This window comes from Oncorhynchus nerka, linkage group LG15, assembly GCF_034236695.1.
Source record: "Oncorhynchus nerka isolate Pitt River linkage group LG15, Oner_Uvic_2.0, whole genome shotgun sequence".
In the NCBI taxonomy this organism is placed as follows: Eukaryota; Metazoa; Chordata; class Actinopteri; order Salmoniformes; family Salmonidae; genus Oncorhynchus; species Oncorhynchus nerka.
In genome coordinates this window covers 73009399-73033612 of record NC_088410.1, presented here as the reverse complement: position 1 = coordinate 73033612, position 24214 = coordinate 73009399, and the positions used below count along the sequence as shown (strand labels likewise).

The 24214-nt window shown below is 42.9% G+C and overlaps 3 protein-coding genes across 5 annotated transcripts in view; 1 reads left to right on the top strand and 2 right to left on the bottom strand.

Annotated features, from left to right (window-relative positions):
- The first annotated feature begins 81 nt into the window (after positions 1–81).
- Positions 82–3418, top strand: LOC115143268 (cilia- and flagella-associated protein 107-like). Its single transcript, XM_029683486.2, has 4 exons — positions 82–312; positions 927–1037; positions 1249–1423; positions 1785–3418. Exons 1-4 carry the CDS (start codon positions 181–183, stop codon positions 2063–2065), a joined length of 699 nt encoding a protein of 232 aa, XP_029539346.1. The 5' UTR covers positions 82–180; the 3' UTR covers positions 2066–3418.
- A 474-nt stretch (positions 3419–3892) lies between these two features.
- klhdc7a (kelch domain containing 7A) lies at positions 3893–6552 on the bottom strand. Its single transcript, XM_029683484.2, has one exon. It carries the CDS (start codon positions 6427–6429, stop codon positions 4072–4074), a length of 2358 nt encoding a protein of 785 aa, XP_029539344.2. The 5' UTR covers positions 6430–6552; the 3' UTR covers positions 3893–4071.
- A 5796-nt stretch (positions 6553–12348) lies between these two features.
- The window catches only part of LOC115143266 (immunoglobulin superfamily member 21-like), a 286018-nt gene continuing 274152 nt past the window's right edge, over positions 12349–24214 (bottom strand). For 2 of the 3 annotated variants that reach the window (XM_029683481.2, XM_029683483.2), the window contains exons 7-10: positions 20137–20243; positions 17670–17862; positions 15177–15215; positions 12349–13889 (exon numbers count right to left, since the gene is read on the bottom strand). In XM_029683481.2, coding sequence (XP_029539341.2) covers positions 13807–13889; positions 15177–15215; positions 17670–17862; positions 20137–20243 — 422 coding nt within the window. In that variant the 3' untranslated portion in view covers positions 12349–13806. The remainder of the gene's footprint in view (positions 13890–15176; positions 15216–17669; positions 17863–20136; positions 20244–24214) is intronic. The other variant, XM_029683482.2, reaches the window with a different exon arrangement.

Genomic DNA, 24214 nt, shown 5'->3' with positions numbered 1-24214 from the left:
CACTACTGTTCCACTATTCTGTTTCAGTCACAGAATGTTTGCTGTATCCATAGCAACCGAGCTTCCTCTTTCTATGTCACAATGAGAGCAGGTGAAATGCACCATCATCCTGTTCTGTTTGATCTAACTATGCTCTAATATTAGGACTAAACCAGCTCTTAATCGGACGTATGTGACACCATGTGCAGTACCACATACAGTATGGGAAATCAGGAAAAGAGTTATGATAAATGGACCCAACCTGGCTGGAGAATAGAGCAGAAGTATGCAAACAATGTTCTTATTGGCAACTGGGTGGAAGAGAAGTTTCAGGTATGGTTTTTAATCATTTATTTTGGGATTTTCAATTAATTGCTGTTGCTATCATGCATTGCCTGTGATGAATGTTGCCAATTCATCAAATAATGCAACATTTGGCAAGAGTCATCAAAAGTCATTATTAAGAGTTTTAATTACAGCAAAGCGTGGGTGCAGCAGCCTTTTATTTCCATCCAAATGAGATTCTCACAAGAAAAACCTGCACTGAGTGTGAGAATGTGCTGTACCTCCTGCTTTCTGTAGCCAAAGATCTTCAACAAACTAGTTCAATGGCTGGTTTCCAATGGTTCTGCTGCTTCTCTGTCGGTTTGCAAATCTATACAAAAATAATTAGAGGGCTTCAGTTAAGCTACATCAGCACAGACTCCCAGTGTGAGAGACTCAAGAGGCAGTCTAATTGCATTGACGCCAGGCAGGGCCGCGGGCTGCTGCTTCAGGATCTGACTAGAGGGATGTCTTTAGAAATACTGTACAACAGCATGGATCGATGGTGAAGTGTGAGCTTTGCTGAGCTCATGCTTAAGTGGCTGAGCAATCCCTCCTCTCCTCCTCTCACCCCCCCCCCCCTCCTCCTCTTCCTGTCTATTTACCCTGTCTGTCCAAGACAGTTCACTCGAGAGTGTAAGACAGCCAACAGCACCAACCGTGCAGACTACCAGCCACAGTGGGACCACCGGCCAGACGTCATCCTCAGACGAGAGGCGCTGCGGAAAGCTGAGGTCAGTCTTACACAGCAGGATCATGATATCATTAACATTAGCAAAATGCCATTCAAGTTAGGCCTAAAAGTCTGTTAGAACAAAATCTAAACCTAGATTATTCGTATCCCCAGAGGTAATGAGCTAATCAATCAAAGAAACAGTGTGCAATCTGCCATTGTTTTTAAAGCAATGGATGGCCAGTAGAATAGTGGGTTGCGTTGCGTTCCAGGGCCTTCCCGCTAAGCTGCTTCTCTCCCACCATGGCACGCTGCCCTCCCATTACCTGGTCACCCTCTATGATGAGATGTATGGGCGCCAGGGCACCTCCACCCTGCCTCCGTTGCGTTCCTGGCATCCAGACAGGCTGGCGTGGACGCCAGAGAAGTCTGACCACCCAAGCTTGGGTAAGAAAGGAAGTCAACATTAGAATAACCCCTTTCTAAAGCATTGGTTCCACCAAGTTTTGAGTGCAAAACAGAGCACCTTGGTTTGACAAACCCACTTGTATATGGTAAAAAATCATCGCACAGTATGTTTGAATTATAAAAAGCTTGTATTTACTTGACTGTGGCACAGAAAAATGTCAGCTCTAATTATAAACTAGTCTCAAGTAAAGAAAAACCGGGAAGAACAAAGATGCAGTGTTCAACAATTAAAGTTCAGGCAGAATAAATGGCCTTGGATTGTTCCAAATCTGTCACAGATATAATTAATGACTGCAGCACTGTAACAGCTGAGCCCTCTCTCTCTCTCCCTCCCTTCCAGCACCTCCAACTAACTTTGGCCTGGTGGAGTCTAGACAGGTCCGTCTGGACCAGCAGCAGTCCCCCCTCCCTGCGCTGAGTGTGTATAGGTCAGCGTACCAGAAGTACCCACTCAGTGCTTTCTGCCAGCCCCGCTTCGCCAGTGTGCCACGAGGCCACTCCAGTAAGCTCCATCCTGCCAATCGAATCAACAAGGACATGGATCTGAAACAACGGCCCTGCAGACAGGTCCCAGACAACTCAGTCTCCGCCAGCCTCCTCCCTCTCCTGTCTGTTGGGTAGACACAGAGCTCGGGCCCTGAGATGGCGCCTCACACGCTGTTTCGATACTCCGTGCTCCAAGGCATGAAAAATTAAATGAAGCAGAACATATGGGATATCAAAATATGTAGAAAATTAAACAGGAGTCTCATTATAATCTCTTGAAATCTAGGCTCTGTGTGTGTGTGTGTGTGTGTGTGTGTGTGTGTGTGTGTGTGTGTGTGTGTGTGTGTGTGTGTGTGTGTGTGTGTGTGTGTGTGTGTGTGTGTGTGTGTGTGTGTGTGTGTGTGTGTGTGTGTGTGTGTGTGTGTGTGTGCAGGAAGGAAGGAGTGTCCGCAAAACACATCTGAACATTTAGGATAATCACATGCTAATTATTTTCCTTGCACTTAATATTTTCAATTCACTGTTTCGCTATTTGCCGTTCTTGTCTATTAATGTTTTGTATTATGTCATGTTTCATGTTTTGTGTAGACACAGGAAGAGTAGCTGCTGCCTTCGCAACAGCTAATGGGGATCCTAATAAAATACCAAAATACCAAATACCCTAGCCTAGATGCTTTGGAAATCAAAGAGAGTGTTGATGTCAGAGCTGACCTGGGTGTCCATATCAGGGGCAATGAGTGATGCAAGGCAAACTCTGAGGGGACCTGTCTAACTCCCATTCCATTAGGTGTTTAATTACAGGGAATCAAAGTGTTTAATTAGGAGGAATAAAAGATGCTTATGTGTTTGATGGTCAACCATCTGTGTCTCTATTCTCCTGCTGCCTCAGCTAGTGCAGCCCTCTGCCCGCCTCTCCGTTACTCATTTCAATACTCAAGTTGATTTTTGTGTGAGTCAGAAAATGTGGGTAGATCATGTGTTATCAATTACTCCTTTGTATGTTTGGTTAGTCAGACCACATGATGGCGCTATAGCGACATGTCACACAATGGAATCCCAGACAAGGGTGTCGTGCCACTCAATTATTCTTAGTCAATGATTGCTCTTTGTGAGACAACTCGATTTGAATGAAAAAACTATTAGACATTTAAACATTCATTCAAACATGTATATTGTTGATGTAATTATGCAACACATCAATTAACTGCCACATCTATCATCCTACAAATTCATTGATTTACTCTACAGTCAGACACGACACATCACACAGCAGAGCTCTGTTTGTTCAATTGTTGATGACTTATCATTGAAACTCAGTCACTGTCTGGAAGGAAAACATATTTCATTTAAATCATGATTCAACAACATGACTTAAATGCCAACACAATGCTGAACTGCTTTCAGTTTTTTATTATTTTTTGCATATTTCTTTCTTCTGCTGATTAATATTGTACAAATGTAACAATAAATATTTGTTTATAAAATCAAGAGTACTTTCATCACAGATTCATTATGTTGGTGCATTTAATAACTTCTAATATCAACAATGTTGAAAACAACAGCAGAAGAAAACAGGCGAATACTATACTCCAATCTTAGAAGAGATTCAAAAGTAGCATTGACTTTTGTTTACTGAAGCTCACACACAGTACATTATGCTCTGTCACAACCTTCTACATCATGTCATATTTACAGACCAACTGTGGATAATTGTATTGAGTCCAGTCCTGTGTGAGTAATGTTTGTACCCTACACAGATGCCCGCCGTGATGGATTATTACCATATCAACCCAGTACTTCAAAGCATTATGGTTGAGTGAATTAACTTAAGACTTGTTTATTAATTATTTGTATATTTGCATGATTTAGAAGTAACTCGGTAGTCCAAGGGAGGAGGGAAATGAAAAGAACAAGCTGCAAAAACATGGACTTTCTATGGCAGTACACCCTGAATAAATCTAAACAAGCAGTAGTCTAATTACCATTAATGGCGTTAATATTTTACTTTCATTGCCTCTGATTAAGACAGCTGTGCTTCCCAGTAGGACACGCTCAGCTATGAAAATGGCCTGGGTGCATAAAAACACGAGATACTCCCTCACTGCTCTCTCCTTGTCCGTGCTGAGGAGAATCATTCCTGGTCACACACTGGTCTGGAGAGCTTTCTTATCAGGAAGTGAGAGTACAAAGGGGAAAAGGATGCCCTTAGCTGCAGTGAGGACACTCAAATCATCCGCTACGAAGCTCGGAGAGATCTCATCAGCCAGGAACCTCATGGTGAACTGGTGGCATATGCAGTAGATGGTGTCGTCCACAACAACACACTGAAAGGCAGGGCAGTGGGCGAGGCGTTTGGTGCAGCATTCATACCATAGTCGTGCCACGGTGTGGTAGCGGTACACACTGATGCCTAGCTGTGGGTTGACATCAAATCGATACAGAAAGTTTCCTACTCCCACTATCTCGGTGGTCCTCATTTTGCTTCCCGTTATTGCGCTTTTCCTCCACACATTGGTTTTTGGGTTGTAGCGCAACAGTGTGTATCTCAGTGTTCCCCCTAGAACAAAGAGTTCCCCATTACACACCGTGACATGATGGGCTACAGCAAATGTATCATTGGGCAGTGGGGCCACAAAAGTCCATCTGTCAGAGCGGGGGTCATAGCGCTCTACGGTAGACAGACACTCCCCTCCGATGGCATAGATGTAGCCCTGCAGGGCTGCCAGTTTGCAGTGGGGCCTGGACTCATTCATAGGACTGATCTCTTTCCAAATGGACGTTACAGGGTTGTAGCAGAACACTCTCTTGGAAGGTTTCATCTCTCTGTCTGCGCCCTGCTGGCAGCCCCCCACTGCTACAAATAAGTAGTTGTCCATAGTGCACACGGCACAGCCTTTGGAGATGACTTCCTGCGGGATGGGACACAATCGGTGCCAGCTGTCTATATAATCATCATAGCAGTAGAGACCACTGGATGGCTTGTTGGTGGCTCGCTGCTCTGTTTTTGTCCCTTGAGGACTACTCCCCACCCAGTCCTGAGGGACCATGTTGGCTGCCACTAAGAACTGCCTTCCTCTCATGCGCTGTTTCTGAATCTCATCCCGCTCGCCTGCTCTCAGCATCCCATACAGACCTGGGTCCCTGAGGACCTGGAGGTAGTTGTCAGACATCACTCTGAGGGCTGCCTGCTGCAGAGGGGCCTGCCCATGCTTCTTAGACTGCTCCAGCACCTCCATGCAGTTGCCCAAATCAAGTTTGGCCTTTAAGCTCTCCAACTCTGAGCTGCCCATGTTTTCTTGAGGCAGATTTACAAATCTAGCCCCAGCTATGGTTTCTAGGCTGGGCTTCTCCCATGCACTGGGGCCCCTGGTGTCTGTTGTGGGACTGAGGGGACTGACAGGGCTGGGATCCCCTGATGAATAGGCCTGAGAGTGGGGCCTCAGCTGGGTCGAGGCTCTGGGTATCAGAGAGGTGATCAGGAGTTCTGAATGTTCAGCCGCTGTGAGGTAGCTCTCCTTGCGTATGAGACCCGGCTTGATGGGAGATGTGGGCTCCGGACTAACTGGGGAGAACGGCCTCTCATCAGGACTCTGTGGCAAAACCAGATCACGCATGATGATGGGGCTTAGGGACGAGGGAGGCTCAGTGAGGCTGCTGCCACGGCTTCCAAATTTCACAGACTGTGAGTCCAGTGAATTCCCCTCAAACTGACCCAATATGGAGTCTGTGATGGAGTGCGAGGAAGATTCCACAAAGTATTCATAGATCTTTCCCCGCACAATGCTCTGGTCCCCAGGTCCTTCCATCACAAGGTTGGCATCCTCCACTGTGATCTCTGCCTTGGAGAGAAAGCTGGAGTAGGCCCCCTGAAGCCCCAGGTCCTGCCGCAGCTCTCTGCCGACACCCAGCCCCACACTGCCCTCCAGCCTCTGCAGAAAGCAAGGGGATCGACGGCCTGATGGGCTGGCCAGCCCACTGTCATTAGGATCAGGGAGTTTCAAGATGGATCCAAACATACAATTATTGGTCTTAATCTCAGCCTCCTCAACAAACACGGGGAAATCTTCCTCCAACTCCAAGCTGTTGTCCTCCTCTACATTCGATTCCTCCTGCAATGCAGCCATTTCCTTAGTGTTTGTGAACTTGCCTGCTTCTTCAATCTGGGTCACTTTTCCTTCCCCTGTCCCTGTATTATTCTTGTCAGGTGTCAGGTCATCACTCTGTGAGTGGCCAGGCTGTTTGTCCCCATCACTTCTTGTGTCATGTTTGGCTGTGGTTGGAGCTCGCAGTTCCATCTTGCAGTTCAGACAGGTTCCAATGGGTGCTTCAGTGGGCCTGTCTGGAGGAGGCCTCACATAGAGCTGGGGTTTAGCTGCTGTACCCCTGGAGCTGTAGAATCTGTAAGCCCAGGAGATGAGCAGAACAGCGGCCACGGAACACGTCAGCTTCCCCAGCAGTTGCATGTCGAACTGGACACCCAGCAGATCTGCTATGGGCATGACTAAACAGAGGAGTTGCCAAGGTGAACAACCTTTTTGTCTGGGTATTTCTTTTCAGTGCATCTTAGCCAATGGTAGCTGGTAACCTGCAGGCTGTAGAGGTCTGATGACTGTGTCTGTTCTCTCTCTTCTCTCTGGACAACTTGTAAACTGATACCAACACTATTTGCATCTCTCGCTGCTGGGGCGGGGCAGCGGTCACATTCCACCTGCAACAGGTGATCATGTTTGCTCTGGCCTTCACTATGTCGTAGAGAACAGTCATACTTAGATAGTTCCAGTGTACATATTTACATTTGTTGTCTCATCACAAGATTAGTTTATCATGTTGTTTACTGAGTGGTTTAATTAAGTGTTTGAAGAATTTGGAAACTATATCACCACAAGGTTAAACACAGATTCAGACTATAGTGCTGTTGAGCCTAACGTTTACATGACTATATTTGTAGGAGTGGCCTGGATCATATGTCTCTATTTCAGACCTATGTCAACAAGAAAATAATGATCCAGTTCAAACACATGACAGGCTGCTGTCTGCTGAAGACGTGGTTTGACTAAGGCGTGGGAAAGGCTGATTGGTCACATTTAAGGACATCATGACCAGGATACAGTTGTTTGCACAGACAAAACTAAAGATGAAATATCTTTCACTATACAACACACTATACAACACATTGGTTTTGGCTCAGCTACAACAGGAAAAGAGGCCAGGGATCATGTTCTTATAGAAATTAACTGTACATTTAAGCACAGACTTCTAAAAACAATGACTGGGTAAGTGCATTTCTATCACACACCGTACTGTAAGACAGAGCCTCAATGCCAAAAAGGAATGTTGACTGTATGTATCTGACAATATCATCCATATTTATAGACTGCGTTGACATACAATACATACATCTCTGTCACGCCTGAGTCCTGTCACTCAGTCACTGCAGTTAAGCTGTCAAATTGTAATTTGTGTTGCCGATAACGACACGCTTGACCGAGGCCAGGGTCATAACAAAGAGCTGGGCCGGCAGCGATGCGATGATCTCAGGGAGGTGTGTCCTGCAGGGAGCCATTTGACCGGTGTCCTCTGTGACATAGACACTATTTGGCCATCTGATAGCATAGGCTCCAGATGCCCATAAAGGGATCTGGATTCAGCCGGCGTGGTTAGTCGTGAATAATTCACTGGTGTCACACAAAGGCAGCTCATTCTCCTCACTGCCTCCGCCATCTCAGGTGTACCATTCAGGAGCACTGCAGAACAAAATGATTGCCAGCATGTGCAGTGTTGTATGGAGACACTTTCACCTCTTCTCCTCCTGTGAAATGATATTGTGATAAGATATGGACATGAAATGGGAAATGTAAACAGTTTAAACAGCCATAACTATTTAAGGTGAACCATATAACCGTAAGGGTTCTTTTTGGAGGATAGGTGGAGTGTGTAATAGATTAAGATAAGGTAGGATGAGGGGAAAATGAACTTGATAGCTATACATGACTATCAGAGGGCGTAATTACCATAAGGCCATTCTGATTACAAGTTTAGCACTGACATGTCAAAAGATAAAGCAATTGATGTGTATATGTGTATTTTGTTATGTACATGTGAAAAATATATATTGCATACATTACAGGCATGATTACATCGATTTCCTCTGTTGGCCATCAGATATGCAAGCCCTACAAATATCCGGAACACGACACAAACACAATAGAGCCAGGATGTGTGCTTTTATTTGGTCCACTATCTCTTTTATCATAGATGGGCCTTCAAAGAACATCCACATACAGTGCATTCTGAAATGATTCAGACCCTTCCCTTTTTCCACATTTTGTATAGTTACAGCCTTATTCTAAAAATGGATGAAATTAAAAAAATCTTTATCAATCTACCCACTATACCCCATAATGACAAAGCAGAAATAGGTTTTTAGACATTTTTGAAAATGTATTAAAAAAACGTATTATTTACATAAGTATTCAGACCCTTTGCTATGAGACTTGAAATTGAGCTCAGGTGCATCCTGTTTCCATTAATCATCCTTGAGATGTTTCTACAACTTGATTGGAGTTCACCTATGGTAAATGCAATTGATTGGACATGATTTGAAATAGCACACACCTGTCTATATAAGGTCCAACAGTTTACACTGCATGTCAGAGCAAAAACCAAGGGTACCAAAACATTGCTGCAGCAAGAAAACAGTGATTCTTAAATGGAAGAAGTTTGGAACCACCAAAACTCTTTCTAGAGCTGCCCTGCAAAACAGAGCTATCGGGGGAGAAGGGCCTTGGTCAAGGAGGTGACCAAGAACCAGATGGTCAGTCTAACAAAGCTCCAGAGTTCCTCTGTGGAAATGGGAGAACCTTCCAGAAGGACAACCATCTCTGCAACACTCTACCAATCAGACCTTTGTGGTAGAGTGGCCACTCCTCAGCCACTCCTCAGTAAAAGGCACAACAGCCTAATTGGAGTTTGCCAAAAGGCACTCTCAGACCATGAGAAACGAGATTCTTTGGTCTGATGAAACCAAGATTGAACACTTTGGCCTGAATGCCAAGTGTCACATCTGAAGGAAACCTGGCACCATCCCTATGGTGAAGCATGGTGGTGGCAGCATCATACTGTGGGGATGTTTTTCAGTGGCAGGGACTGGGAGACTAGTCAAGATCGAGAGAATGATGAACGAAGCAAACTACAGAGAGATCCTTGATGAAAACCTGCTCCAGAACCCCCAGGACCTCTGACTGGGGAAAAGGTTCACCTTCCAACAGGACAACGACCCTAAACACACAGCCAAGACAACGCAGGAGTGGCTTCGGGGCAAGTCACTGAATGTCCTTGAGTGGCCCAGCCAGAGCAAAGACTTGAACCCGATCTAACATCTCTGGAGAGACCTGAAAATAGCTGTGTAGTGACGCTCCCCATCCAACCTGACATAGCTTGAGAGGATCTGCAGAGGAGAATTGGAGAAACTCCCCAAAAACAGGTGTGCCAAGCTTGTAGCATCATACCCAAGAAGACTCGAGGCTGTAATTGTTGCCAAATGTGCTTCAACAAAGTACTGAGTAAAGGGTTTTGGATACCTATGTAAATGTGGTATTTACATTTATTTTATTTTATTACATTTGCAAATATTTCTAAAAACCTGTTTTTGCTTTGTCATTATTGGATATTGTGTGTACGTTATTGGGTGAAACCCCCCCGATTTAATCAATTTTAGAATAAGGCAGTAACGTAACAAAATGTGGAAAAGGTCAAGGGGTCTGAATACATTCCGAATGCACTGTACATATGTACTTTTTGTAAGTTAGAGACTGGATACATCATTTCCTCAGGTGGACTCTAAAAAACATGATCAGGAAAACAAATTAGTATATCCTGAACTCACAGACTTTATCATTTTGTAAACAAAGTAATGATGTGCATTTTACTTAGGCAGTAAAATTATAGACAATATACCACATTTCCTAATGCATTCATCATAGCTTTTGGAGCTGTTTTCTAAAAAAGAACAAGAAAAGTATTGATGTGCCTCTTGAATCCAAATACACAATACTGAAAAGATAGTTACAATTTATCATTCATATCCTCCCCTCATACTGTTCCCTAGCTACTCAGCACTCATCTCTAAAACAATTGAATGTGCGTTGTACTCAAGGGCGGACTGGGACAAGAATTGGTCTCTGGCATTTTATCCACACAAGCCCTCATATCTGTGCTCTCCGCCAATTTTATTGAGCGAAAGAAAATGAATAAAAAGATCTGGAAGTGTTTTTTGTTGTTGTAGTTGTGTTTCATTTTTTAAGGTTACAAACACATTTTATTGTCTTAACCAATACTAGTGACTAAATGACAGCTTAAGTTTGAAATTCTTGGTAGTCTTGGATGCTAGCCAGGGAGAAGTTACGAGAGAGAGGGGTGGTGCGGATGTAACATTGGTAAGGCTAAGCTGGAATAGTCAATGAACATTTTGAAAAAACATCTCTTACTACATTCCTATTAAAGTGAGATGAGAACATTATGGTTAATATAGCTATTATGTGATCCATTTTTAGTCTGATTAATATTATAAGGCAAAATATTGGCAAAATACTCATGGTTAATTTTCTTAAATATCAAACCTATAACCTTATTTATTGAATCAACACAAACATGAAATGATGGATTATAGTACATGTGTTGAAAGTAATGAGCATTAAAAATAATAAACATGCACTTCTCGCCTGCCGTTACTTCCATCCCAAGCCTGTGTTTCTTCAGCCCCACTGGTAGGTACAAAAGTACATTTACAATAATTCAGTTTTCGACTTATTTCGTTTTAACTCAATTAACCTACAGATGAAATCACACTTTCTAATGGTAGAGGACATATATACGTTTGTCATAAAATATGGTGGCCCTAGCTCTATCAATTTCTGAGTAAATAGGAAAGAAAAGAAAGTGTTACTTCCGTCCCGGTTCTCCATGCTGAAACATAACATTGGGCATTACAGTATAGTGTTTCTCAACCATACCTACAGAAATCTGATACCATCCTCGCTTCGACAGGAAAAAAGGGGACACAACTTCCAAAGCTGTGTTTTTGTTATAGAATCAGATCCCATTTTTCTCTCTAGTGCATGGGGGAGAGGAGAGTGGCTCGCTCATCACAGCAGCAGGCCCCAGCAAAACAAGCACAGCGGCAGAGCAGACAGTTTCATTACAGGAATTATGAGAATAATGAACTTTACTGTTTGACCAAATTATGGTTTTAGCCGCCCAAAAAATAGGAAGTTCTGAGTGAGGTGAAAATGTAGAATTGTCTCTTTCTAAATGTATAGGCACCCTTCTATTTTTATATGATCCATGATCTTGCCTGTCTTAACTGATGACAGAGTTGGAGTATGTCTCTTTGCTGACGTCACATTTGACTTTAAATGTTGCGTGACCTCAGCTTAGCCTATCACAAAACCGGGGCCGGCCATTGCCAACTGATCAGTCAAAAGCTCATTATAGATGAGTATAACAGAGAAATTGCGCAAACATCTTAAAAATACATCTTAACAGACCCATGGGCCTACCTTCCGTGTGACTTTTTATTGTTTTATTTTATATAAAAAATATTTCTGTGTGTAAATTTCCACCAGACCACCCATTTGCCAGAATTGCCAGATGGCCAATCCGCCCCTGATTGTAATTTAGCAAGGTGAGACGACCCCATCCTCATAAGGATGGCTCTATCCGTTCTATTAAGCCCTAAAAATCTCCCCTCTTACCTCTCTGCTGGTTTAAGCCTTAATCCTTTAATACACGGTGTATCTAGAATAGTTTAAATTGCAATTCTCCAGAATTTCTGACGCAGGATTCTTTTGCAGTAAGCAAACCCCTCACAGTGTGACAGTGGAACGCAGACAGACATACAGAGCAGTAGAAAGGGGTTAATGGCAATGTCAGAATGCTGTATATTCCAACCTAATTATTTCCAGAAACTGGAGTCTTTCAGACAAGGCCAAGACAGATTTGAAAAGTTGTGAAGGGCAGCTAAATCGTGTGTTAATCGCCAGCTTTAGTATAGATATTCTGTAAAGAAAAGATGGCCCAAGGGATATTCTGGAGGTAAAAACATCTGGAAGGACATCTGGAAGGATATTCCAGCCAAATTCATCCATATACACTTAACCATGACCTCAAAGTAGAGTAACTAACGGTTACTGTAACCGTTACTGTATACATTAGATTCCTCATTATTCTGGGATGGGATTATTCTAACGGTTTTGTATGTATATTGACATCCTGTTATCCAAGATGTGATTAAGTAGGCCTTTAGAAGTAAGAATGAATGAAGTAGGTTTATCTATCTTCCATGGTAAAGACAAGAAGGTAGTTTACTGCATGTCATTTTAAACACAGTTAGGTTGTAGAAGTAAAGTCAAACCAAATGATTTGATAATCTCTCCATTTTAATACAGGTGATATGAAACAAATGCAACAACCCTGTTTACACTCTGCGTCGGGTGAGCATCTTCCTGGAATGGTGGATAACATGACCCTACTAGTAGATGTCAGGGGGAAGAGTTACATATTGTACACAACGCAGGTCACTTAAGATAGTATGCAACAAGTAAATAACTGGATTACAGGCCAGTGACAATGAGATGTTGAGCACTGCAACACACGAAAAGGAGAAAGAATTGTCAAACGTCACATGCACCACAACCCCGAACGGCGGACATAATGTAAGATACTCTACTTGCATTGTTTTTTCTATCCTCATTTAAAGACGATTCTGTCCTGACAGCCTATAGGATTATCTCTGGAAACAGCAAGAAAGGATGAGAAAATACAAACAAAGGCTGTGAGCTGCTGCAAACCCTCACAACTCTTCATCAACCATTCCTCACCTGAACCCATAAAACCTCTGATTATCTTCAATATTTACGCGGATGTACACAAAATACACTCAAAAAGAAGATTATCCATTTTCTCTTTGCGTTTAGTCCTATTGCACATTCCAAGCCATCCGGAAAAAAACAACAACCGATTAGCAATAAAAAACAATGTTCTCATTGAGTATTTAGTTTCCAGTTGTTCATCTGTAGTTTAAAGATTGGGTACAGCACAGCCCAGTGAATGGGACAATTGGGTGGGGTCAATGTGGTGGGCCTGCCAACACCGGTCGGTTCATGTCTCTCTCCACAGTCAACTCCTGCAATGTTTGAACATATCAAAACAAACCCAAATGCTTTTTTCCCCCTTTTTTAGCAACTGATTTTTATTGATCAACAGGCAGAGGTGGGACAATAAACAAAAAAGAAGGTGTGGGGAAGGGGTATACTGGAGGTGGTTATTCTCATGTTCAGTACGTTATGCTGTTTTCTTTATATTATAATCTTGGTTATTATTTCATTACAAAAACAGAGTGGAGGGCCATCGGGTGGTGGCACTGGTTCCTGAAAGACTGACGCATGGAGGGCCTGTTGGATGACTGGAAAAGGCTTGCAGGACTGTGTGTGTGGTGTGGGTGTGTGTTGGAGGGGCTTGGGATATGTTTGTGTGTGTGTGTGTGTGTGTGTGTGTGTGTGTGTGTGTGTGTGTGTGTGTGTGTGTGTGTGTGTGTGTGTGTGTGTGTGTGTGTGTGTGTGTGTGTGTGTGTATCTGTGTGTGTGTGTGTGTGTGTGTGTGTGTGTGTGTGTGTGTGTGTGTGTGTGTGTGTGTGTGTGTGTGTGTGTGTGTGTGTGTGTGTGTGTGTGTGTGTGTGTGTGTGTGCGTGTGTGTGCGTGTGTGTGTGTGTGTGTGTGTGTGTGTGTGTGTGTGTGTGTGTGTGTGTGTGTGTGTGTGTGTGTGTGTATGTGTGTGTGTGTATTGTGTATGTGTGCATTGTGTGTGTTGGCTGGAAGGTTTCACGTCAGTTCCACAGTCACTGTGAGGACCAGGGCCAGCACCATCCATATAGGTCCAAGCACATCCACGCGAGGGGTTCCATCTGCAAGGGCCAGAGGAAGACATAGTCAGATCACTATTTATAATATCCAATCACTAGACACACACAAACTAAACTAAATCTAAACAATTAAGACAAAGCAGACTTGAATTTCAATTAAAACATTGATATTTGTTTTCACCCTCTATGCCATAATGTTAAACTAAATGAAACCAAATCATGTACTGACAGAGCAGATTTGGTCCGATGTTATCCCCTGGTAATGGCTTTCAATACAAGGACAATTGGCAATCCTGTCTCTTTGCTTTTATGGCAGCTTAACCCATTCTCCACTAAAAATGATATTGCTGCTAGAACTACACTTGAAATAGCCTCATGTTCTCCAGTTGTTTAAGTAGGATTGCAATAAAAACAACTACTATGGCCACTGCCTTCACTCCTTCCCTTGTGTCTCTATCCCTCAGTTAATTTCCATTATCATCAATATTCTAAAACATTTGTTAGGACAGCCAGAGCATTGGAGCTCTGACAGAGATGGAAGAGGAGCTTGGTTTGTTGCTCTGCTGTAGCCCCTGTTCTGACTGACTGATAGGGTGATCTTCCCACACACTCAGGGGGAGGAGTGGGCCGATCAGCCACTGAGCGTTCAGACATGTGTGCAGCGACCTCTCGGGCCATGTTCTACACCGATTTGACTTGCATGCGAGTCATGTCTGTGCCTCGCACTGCCTCGCACCGCGATCGGTGGCTTCCACGTTGACCTGATTCTGTCCTTGCTGTGGCACACCTGCCCCTGTGCTTGCCGGATCATTTGCATATTCAAATATACATCCGTAAAATACGGCAAGCAGAGCAGCAGAAAGAGACTGAGAGAGAAAACTCATATACCTATGGGCTTCCTCTGATAATCCCTTATCTTTACATATGATAATCTGAGGTGCTGCAAATGAGGCCTCACACTGGGTATGATACAACTCTAATCTCACAGTTCTCACAAAGTGACAAAAGTGGATAGTGACTGAAACATGATTGTATCTGAACATAGAGGGGAGAGATTTCTGGTTAATCTGTTCCCTTGTGTTGATGATAGAATGATAGACATGTCTACACCTGTCGTCAGTTTGCTTATACATCAAACGCTAACCGAGAAGTAGCTAGAAGTCCTTTGTTACTGTGCCATTTTGGATACAAATTGCATGCTTGTCATTGCAGATGTCTTCAACTACATCTTGAAAAATGTGTGAGAAGCAAACAAACAGGAGAAATGCTTTTTAAAAGACAACAATAGAAACTTTCTCTGTCAATCGTCTTCATAGCTGCCATACTTACTGTTCGGATTCTGAGTGTTTTTCATCATGGCCGGATTTTCTGTTGAGAGACATGAAGGGGAAACGGAGAGAGAGGGAGAGAGAGACCAAGACCAAGAGAGAGCAAGAGAAAGAGAGAGAGAGACCAAGACCAAGAGAGAGCAAGAGAGAGAGAGAGAGAGAGAGAGAGAGAGAGAGAGAGAGAGAGAGAGAGAGAGAGAGAGAGAGAGAGAGAGAGAGAGAGAGAGAGAGAGAGAGAGGCAAAATAAGTGAGATGAGGAGAAAATAGAGAGCTGTTCCTAAAGCTCATGTAAAATAACATCCCCCTGGTGAGTCTGTATTAATAGAGCTGTGAACATTGGGTACTCTGACAGAACAAGCCAGAGCAGCAGTTAGAACAGTGGTCCGACAAGAAGGCAACAGCAGAGCTCCTATTCTAACAAACTCCCCATATCCACATGTGATTTCCCCACTCAGTCACAAAGACAGAGAGAAATCAGTGGGTTTGTGACAGCCCGCCTCTTCACTGCTGAGTCACTTCAGTGTAATCACCGAGGGTATTATATCTAAGGTGCTTGGAGATGTTCATCATTAAGATATGAGTACTGCTTTCTGCCAGTGGAGAGTCTCAATAGCATCCCATCCTTATACTCTATTATACCTGATGATGTATAATGAACAGTTAGCCAAGTGAGCAGAGCTCCAAATATCCACCCTGCCCCTGGAGAGAAAAGTGTCTCATTTCAAGGCCACGGGGGATGGTGCCAAGGTCACTCAATCACCATTTAGCTCCCCTAAGTATGAGTGGAAGCTATCTAGGATATAGACGTAGACAGATAGCCTACACTCCACACATAGCCGATGACAACTGATCGGGCATCCGGGTGTTAAATAAGCATTAGTGCTCTTTCTACCAAAACGCTCCCCAAGGTAACACCTTCCCAAAGTGGCAGTTTCCCTAGAAGGAGGCTATTTGAGCCCTTTCAACAATTTGTACATTTCTGACATTTTCTAAATCGTGCTCACGGAAGGATGTCAAGGTGGGGATTTATAAATCATGGACAGATTGTTTCTTAGTTACATTATAGCAATGTAAGAAGATTACCATGTCCTGTGAATATGTTAACCCTGGACACTAGCCCTTGAACATATGAACGCATTTAGACTACAATTTACACTGGGTGTACCAAACATTAGGAAGACATGCCTAATATTGACTTGCACCCCCTTTGACCCCAGAACAGTCTCTACAAGGTATTGAACGCGTTCCACAGGGATACTGGCCCTTGTTGACTCCAATGCTTCTCACAGTGGTGTCAAATTGTCTGGATGTCCTTTGGGTGGTGGACCATTCTTGATACACACGGGAAACTGATGAGTGTGAAGAATTCAGCAGCGTTGCAATTCTTTACACACTCAAACTGCTGAGCCTGTCACCTACTATCATACCCTGTTCAAAGGCACTTAAATATTTTGTCTTGCCAATTCACTCTCTGAATGGCACACACAATGTCTCAACATTCTCAAGGCTTAAACGTCCTTCTTTAACCTGTCTCCTCCCCTTCATCTACACTGATTGAAGTGGACTTAACAAGTGACACCAATAAGGGATCATAGCTTTAAACTGGATTCCTCTGGTCAGTCTATATTGTATGAAGAGCAGGTGTTCTTAATGTTTTGTACATTCAGTGTATATCAGTTCCATCTGTTGCACAGCAGTTACCTTTAAAATGAGAGTAGAGAATATATAATACATAGGAGAAGTCATTCATCCTCGGAGCAGCAGATTTGATTAAAGTAGAGCAGCTATGATTGACAGGCCTCTGATCAGTTTTAATTCCAAAGGGCTCAAGGGTAAACACATCCAGGGCAGCAGGACATACAGTACAAGAGTAATAGTCAGCAAGCAGTCCAACTCCCACATCAACTAAAGCAAACTGGGACTGCGATAAATAGCACATCATGAAAAGACTGATCTAGCTTGCACGTGGTGGGTCGTTGAACAAAGAGGTGGGATGACACTGTCAACAAAAAATATTATTTATTATTTTATGGGCCTCTCATGTGATTAGTAGCAGTCAGTGTTGGAGGAAATGGGTACAATACACGCTGCTTGTGGGATTCTAATGGCTGTTGGATTTTTACTCTCCCAGATGAGAGGCATTACTCACTTATGTAAATCAGCCTTTGTTGGAGAGGCATTGTTGAGTCATTTAGTGATACAATCACTTATTAATCATGCACTTAGTTTGCATAGATAATTCATATCTAAAAATGGCCACAAATCTCTTTTTTTTTTTTTTTTACATAAATGCGATGCTTAACACTTTACAGTATGTGGATGAATAATATTAACCGTTGAAACACAAATTTAATGGTGTTTGAAATTTGAATAAAGATATTCCTTTGAATAGTGGGAATAAAATATCCCATGAATAAGAATTAGTGTTAAGTTTGAGATTTTCTGCAATGCTCTCTAGGATTAGAGAATATGGTGATGAGTTTGGACACGTACCAAAGACGATGAGGCGGGTGTGCGTGTCCGTGGAGCCCAGGGGATTCTGGGCCGTGCAGCGATACATGGAGCCGTTGAGTTCGGCTGGCACTCTCTCCAAAATCAGCTCCTTCCCATCCCACTCGGCACTCCCGTCCAGCAGACGCCCCCCGACCCGGGTCCAGGTGAAGAGGGGCTCAGGGAACACCTCATTCTATCACCAGACCACCACAATGTGTGTGAGGAAGGGAGGGAGGGACAAGAGGGGAAAAATAGATAAGTCCCAGCCAAGAGATTAAGAACAAAGGCTACATGAATAATACACACTCTATTTCCCCCAAACGCAATGGTGAGTTAACAGCATGCATTAATAATCAACACTACATTTACAAAATGTTTCTCATTCTCATGCCTCTTCAGAGAGTTCCCCACACAGTTTTAAAATATTTCCCTTTTCAAAAGGGTTGTCATGGTTATTAAGAGGGCTATTCTCCCTCAGAGAATAAGCCTTCCTGCCTGTCCTCCTCTGGATGTCTTTTCTGCCATCTGCTGGAAACAGACATGTTATTAGAATCAAGTCAGCTGGAGAACACGTCAGCAGAGGGCGTTAAGTAGAGAGAGTGGTATGAGGGGTTGTGGCGCTCAAAGGTTATTCAAAGGGAACAACACATCATCAGGAATGATGATCACTCCACACAGAAGAAGAACTGGCTAGGGAACTCAGGACTGCAGGACTGAGGGACAAATATGTTGCCGTCAATCATCTTGGGTGAAAGGGGACAAAGAGATTGACAAACGGTTGACATGTATTCCTGAAGAAAAGTGTGATGCAACAGAATGAAATTCCATTAAGATAAACTAACTGTTAGTGATCATCTGACTAGATTTTCTTTTAGCAATTAGAAATGTGACATGCCAGCCCTTTTAAAGAATCTACGACGACTTGACTCTTGCCACCTTGTGTGACCCATAGAAATGCTTTAATGAACTGAATATCTGCCTTGACGAGCTGGTTTGTCATCGTTCTGACTACGCTGGTGTGATTTGTGTCACCTTTCAAAAACGACTGTGCTGATAAGAGTTATTGAACCTCCGAATTCACATGATGACAGAAGCGAAAGGGTTTTGTTGATCCGGGATAGTCTCATGGCATAAGGTCACACCAAGATAATAAAAAACATTGAAAGGTCCGAGTGAGACCTTCCTGTCACATATCCCCAACGGCCTTAGAGAAACCAAATTAAAAAGACCAGCCCCAATGAAAGAGTCAGTGCCTTTCTCATCTTCATGTGTATTACCACAGATTGGGGACTAAGCATATCAATGGAAAGAAAGGCAAAATCCCACACTTTGTGATTATGCATTATTCTGATACTATAAACCGTAGGGGATACTGATATATTTTTTATCACACTATGAGAAGCCAAAAGAGGTAAAATATTTAGCACTAAATCTTATCTACTGGTGAAACCTCAGAGCCTTGGTCCAGTGAAGGATAAGGGAGATTTACTTTTCTGCTTCCGAAGGGCCCAATTGGCTGTACGTCCCAGTCAAGCCTGTTTATAGTGACCATTCTTAACACTATTCAAAGGACAACTTCAAATACCATGAGATCAGTGGGTGGAGATACTCACATACATCTGCCCAGGTTTCAGCCTGCTGCACAACACTAAACTTAAAGGCACCGGATCAGTGTCATGATTAGATCCTCTTCAATTCAAAAGTAGCAAACCAGAACAAAACAATGACAAACAGACACCTTATGAAAACAAACAGTGCTATCATGTCCAGAAATTCATGAAGCAGTGAATGAACAGTAACAAAGGCGATTGGTGTGCCGGTTCATTAGCATGGCCTATCAGGATTAACCTTATCCTCTCTACCTGCGCCACCACTGTGTCATCCCTATCCCTGTCACTGAGATGGGGATCAGCTAAATACCATTCACACTGCAGGAAAGATTGTATTTTTTTGACAAAGGATGATAGTATTAAAAATTAAAAACTCCTAACTGGAATGCTCTAGCAGGAACAAACCCTCACTCTGCTCTGCTGAGGAATCCTCTAACAGCTTGACATGGATGCCTGTTGGCTTAAGGAGATAGACTTAAGAAAACAACAGAACATCAGAGAATTGGAGGTATCCATAAACAAACAGATTTGAAAAGGGTTATTCATTTTTCATTGAAATAGTTTAATGCCTTGAGGCATAGACAGTACGCAACAGTGAAACAGAAATGTGAAAAGATAAGAATATTCCCCCCAAAAATTCAAACCAGTCACATTTTCCAATAGTGCACTTTTCCCACATTTTTTCCACAGAACAACAAACAGTATGCTAGCCTTAGACCGAGAAGACATATGGTATATCCCTCACCCTGTAAGAATGGTCACTATATCAGAAGTCAGGCTTAACTGCACATCTCCCCTGTCCCCTCCTATCCCAAACTGACATGGCTCTCCGGTTTCATAAACCCCCATGCACTTACCCCAGGAACCCCAGCGCCTACCTGGAATCCTTGCACAGTGATGCGCACCGTGTCCCCTACCTTTGCCCTGGTGGGGGTCATCAAAAGCTTGGGGCCCTTAGGAGCCGCTGGGAGGGAGAGAGAGAGAGAGAGAGAGAGAGAGAGAGAGAGAGAGAGAGAAAGAAAGAAAGAAAGAAAGAAAGAAAGAAAGAAAGAAAGAAAGAAAGAAAGAAAGAAAGAAAAAAAGAAAGAAAAAAAGAAAGAAAGAAAAAAAAGGAGATCAAAAAAGCAGTGTCATCCCAGTGGCATGTCAAGTAAATCCAGGAGGCACCTTTTTATTTTGGAGAGGGGTAGAGAGGGAGAGAGAGGCGAATACAATTTCCTGTCAATTAAGGTCATGGTGCGAGAGGCTAGGGACCTCCATGTCCTTTCATCAACAGCTAGGACAATGGTGGATTTATTTCCCCTTGGAGAGAGGGGACTAAATTGGATAGATAGTCATTACTGGAGGAGAATCGGAGCTCCCCAGGAGGAGTGTGGAAGCAGCGAGATAAGGAACACTCAGAGAACCTTGTCTTGGTACAGACAGGAGTCCTCAGATGATATCCATTACGTTCCTACTGAAACAATGGACGTTTCAGGGGAGGGGAAATGGAAGCTTCCATATTCTTCACTTTCAGAGGGGCCTTTGAATTGTGTATGGAGCAGAGATTGAATGAAGACATTGAGTGATTTGCAAATTATTTAATATTTAGTGTCATCTGTTAATCTACTGTATGTAACCTTGTTGATGTACTGTACAGCACTGTAGCAGGAGGACAGAGAGTCATTTTGTGGTGATGTGGCCATCATCGTGGGTTAAATGGGATCTGTATGAACTGGTTCTGCATTGTTTGAGTTGATTAACAATTTCCCTCTGATAAGCATATAGAACGCTGTGATCCCAAATGTTAGACAATGAACCAAATACAAGTGATGAGATTTGGTTGGTCAGAGATGCACGCACAAGTGTAGTTATTCAGGAACCTTACAATAATTCAAATTCACACTTTTCAATATAAATCAAGTGATTGTTTCAATTGATGAGTGAAACAAAAATTAAAATGAAAATTGATAAATGACCTCAATTTCACCCATAAATCAAGTCATAAAGTGTTGGCTGAACCGAATGAAGCTTCTCTTTTCTTGGGAAGTTACTGAATCTTACCCTGCATCTGCCTAATGGCATAAGAGTTCCTCTGTCACATTTGAAATGGGGATTGGAAATATGCATTGCACACATATATCAAGTCAGGGGACCCTTTTAGATAACAGGATCTCCATCCTTATCTTTCTGTTGCTCTCTTCCAGAGACATGAATCAGATGGAGGCATCACGATGTAGAGCACGGAGTGGGGAGACAGACGCAAGACTAGCGATACACATGAGAGATTAAGAGCTTGTCAACACAATGACAACAGTGACTCACTACAGTTACTATGTTGAAATGAAATGGGGGAATGAATCTTGGGCTAGCTAAATGTGTAAGAATAATATATCTGAAGGAACTGGGCAGAACTATAGTCGAGCACCTCTATTGTGTTAGGCCTAAAGTAGCCATAACAATCATCGCCCCATAAATTAAAGATATGACATTGAACCAAGCTTATCATACACATCAAAATAACAGTATTTTGCTTTAAGTGGTCTCAAGTCCATGATGAAGATGTCACTTTGCCAGTTATCATGGGAGTGTGATTGCCACGCTGCCTGCATCCCACCTCCCACTTTCCGTCTGAAGGGTATTTTCAGTATTGGTTTCATGGCGTCACAGTGCTTTCTGGCACCGCCAAGAGGATGATGGCTGATTTCTGGGATCCACTCCAGCAACGACAGTTGGTGTCCCACGTCATCACTTTTGATTAGGACAGCATGCAATGTGACTGACATACTGCGGCACCCAGGAGGGCCTCACAAGGAAATAAGTCCTGGTCTCCCAAGACGTCAGCCAGCAACCCAACCTCCTCACTTTACAGCATGGAACTGTTAGCACTGTGGGATGGGTCAGTGCACACACAGTGCCCTCAGTAAACAACAGCGCTCGCTGCATCAGGTGAGCTTTGTAATCCAGCCAACATCAGCCTCTGACTATACAGATTTGGATGACTGCAGAGAACTCTAAAATAGACAGAGAACCTGCAGTATTGGCTGGTTGAGTGGTTTGACTGTGTGGTAGAGAGAGCGAAGACAGAAGCAACCATTTAAAAGGGGTGACTGTAGGATCATTGGGTCATCATCAATCCAACACTGTATAATTCAATGCACACATCCAACCCCCAGCCTGGATTGGACTTCATACAACAGCAAGATGAAAGTGGGATAAATATGGAGATGAGACGCAGGTGAACATAGAGACAAACACACACAAAGATGCACGCATGCACACACACACACACACACACCGCACAGACCAACACACAGAGCATCTGCTCTCTGATTATCAGTCTGGCGAGGAAATGACTGGTGTATGCAGCCGTGGATCATTTCTCAGCACTGTATATGAAATTATAATTCCTCCAGTCTTTTCATGCTGATAAATAATAGACCATGCAAATAAAAAGAGTACTTTTAATTATTCAGATGTGCTGAGATCATAAATTCTGGAATGGAGAGGCCCAGGTGAGAAACCCACAGAGGTGTTGCTCATTCTGAGAGGTTCCCAAGACCTCAGCCCAAATCCATTTGTAAGGCGAGCACGGAGCAGCTTGTGAATATTCATGTAATGTAATACAACATTGGTCGGTTGTCAGATTGTCGCTCTGTCTCATGTGGCAATATTAAATCAGTGAAATATTTATTACTTATGGGCAGTGCAAAGACTGACCAAATACATCTTGGAAGGCCAGTGTAAGGGAGTGGGTGACACATCCCAGGAGCAATTAGCTGGCTTTAACTGTATAATCAGAAGACCGAGTTCTGCCCAATCTGAGGGATGGATTTAAAATGTGTCCCATTTTAGATGATCATATTTTACCAGGATATAAGGATATAAGAAATAATGTTTTGAAGTGGTGACATACATTTGCTACCTCAACACCTGTACTGTCTATTGTTGCATAGCCTACCCCAAGAGCTCTCACTCATACCACTCCAGTTTGAATCTGCTCCAAGCAGGTTTATGAATGGTATGAATTTCAAGTGTGCTCCAATTAAAATCAACTAATGCACATGTTCTGTTCTCTATTCTCAGGGTGTTGAGGAGGAATATCTGGAGAAGCTCTTTCTATCTCTTTAAATAACAAAGCTACTGATAATTGAATGGCTTGAATTGCAGCATAGGAAAAGCCTTGTGAACATATGAAAGGCATTGACAGTTAGCAAGGCTTTCTCTGGGCCTAAATCCCTCTGGGCCGAGTATTTTTTACCATCAACATGTAACAATGGTAAAGAGGAGGCTGTTTCAATCAACACTCCAGCTATTTGTCTTGAGAAGACAGATAATACAGGTGTAGGATCTTAATTTGAACCAGTTTGCTACAGCAGAAAAATGATCCTGTAGAAACAGGACAGTTGAATTAATTGATTATAATTCATGGATATTTTTGTAGGGGTTGACATTTTTCTTAAGGGAAAATAAAGTCTGGAAATTACAAACTTCAGAAGCCTTTTTAAACATCAAATACACTACAAGTTTTTAAATTAAGGCATTGCAGGAAAGTTATCCTGCAACAGGGTGATCAAATTATGATCCTACATCAGTAGATCCTTATTAATCTTTTCATGATAACGTTCTTATTCCGATGTGTTATATTCCTGCTTGGCATTGGAGCGTTAATATATGAGAGTAAAAATATAAACAGGTTAAACATTTATTATTTGCACTATGCAGGCTCTTAAGCATTAAGCTGTCTCTTTCCCTGGCACATAGCCACTTGTCAGCCATGGTTGGTAAATCCTTTATAGACCCTAAACACTGGTCCTTCCATGTTGGTTGAGTATTTTTCTGACTCCGCTGTTGTTGTTGCTCTAACAACAGAAACACTATGAAAAGCTAAAGGACGAGCAACGAGTGCCGCCCTCATGTCTATCAATACAACACAGTGAGAAAGTTACACTAGCA

Bases quoted from the DNA above. Each gene is read 5' to 3' on its own strand.
- LOC115143268 (XM_029683486.2), top strand. From the start codon at position 181: ATGTGCAGTACCACATACAGTATGGGAAATCAGGAAAAGAGTTATGAT. The intron at 1,038-1,248 runs GTCAGTCTTACA...GTTGCGTTCCAG, and splicing joins AGGCGCTGCGGAAAGCTGAG to GGCCTTCCCGCTAAGCTGCT. The intron at 1,424-1,784 runs GTAAGAAAGGAA...CCTCCCTTCCAG, and splicing joins GTCTGACCACCCAAGCTTGG to CACCTCCAACTAACTTTGGC.
- klhdc7a (XM_029683484.2), bottom strand. From the start codon at position 6,429: ATGCCCATAGCAGATCTGCTGGGTGTCCAGTTCGACATGCAACTGCTG.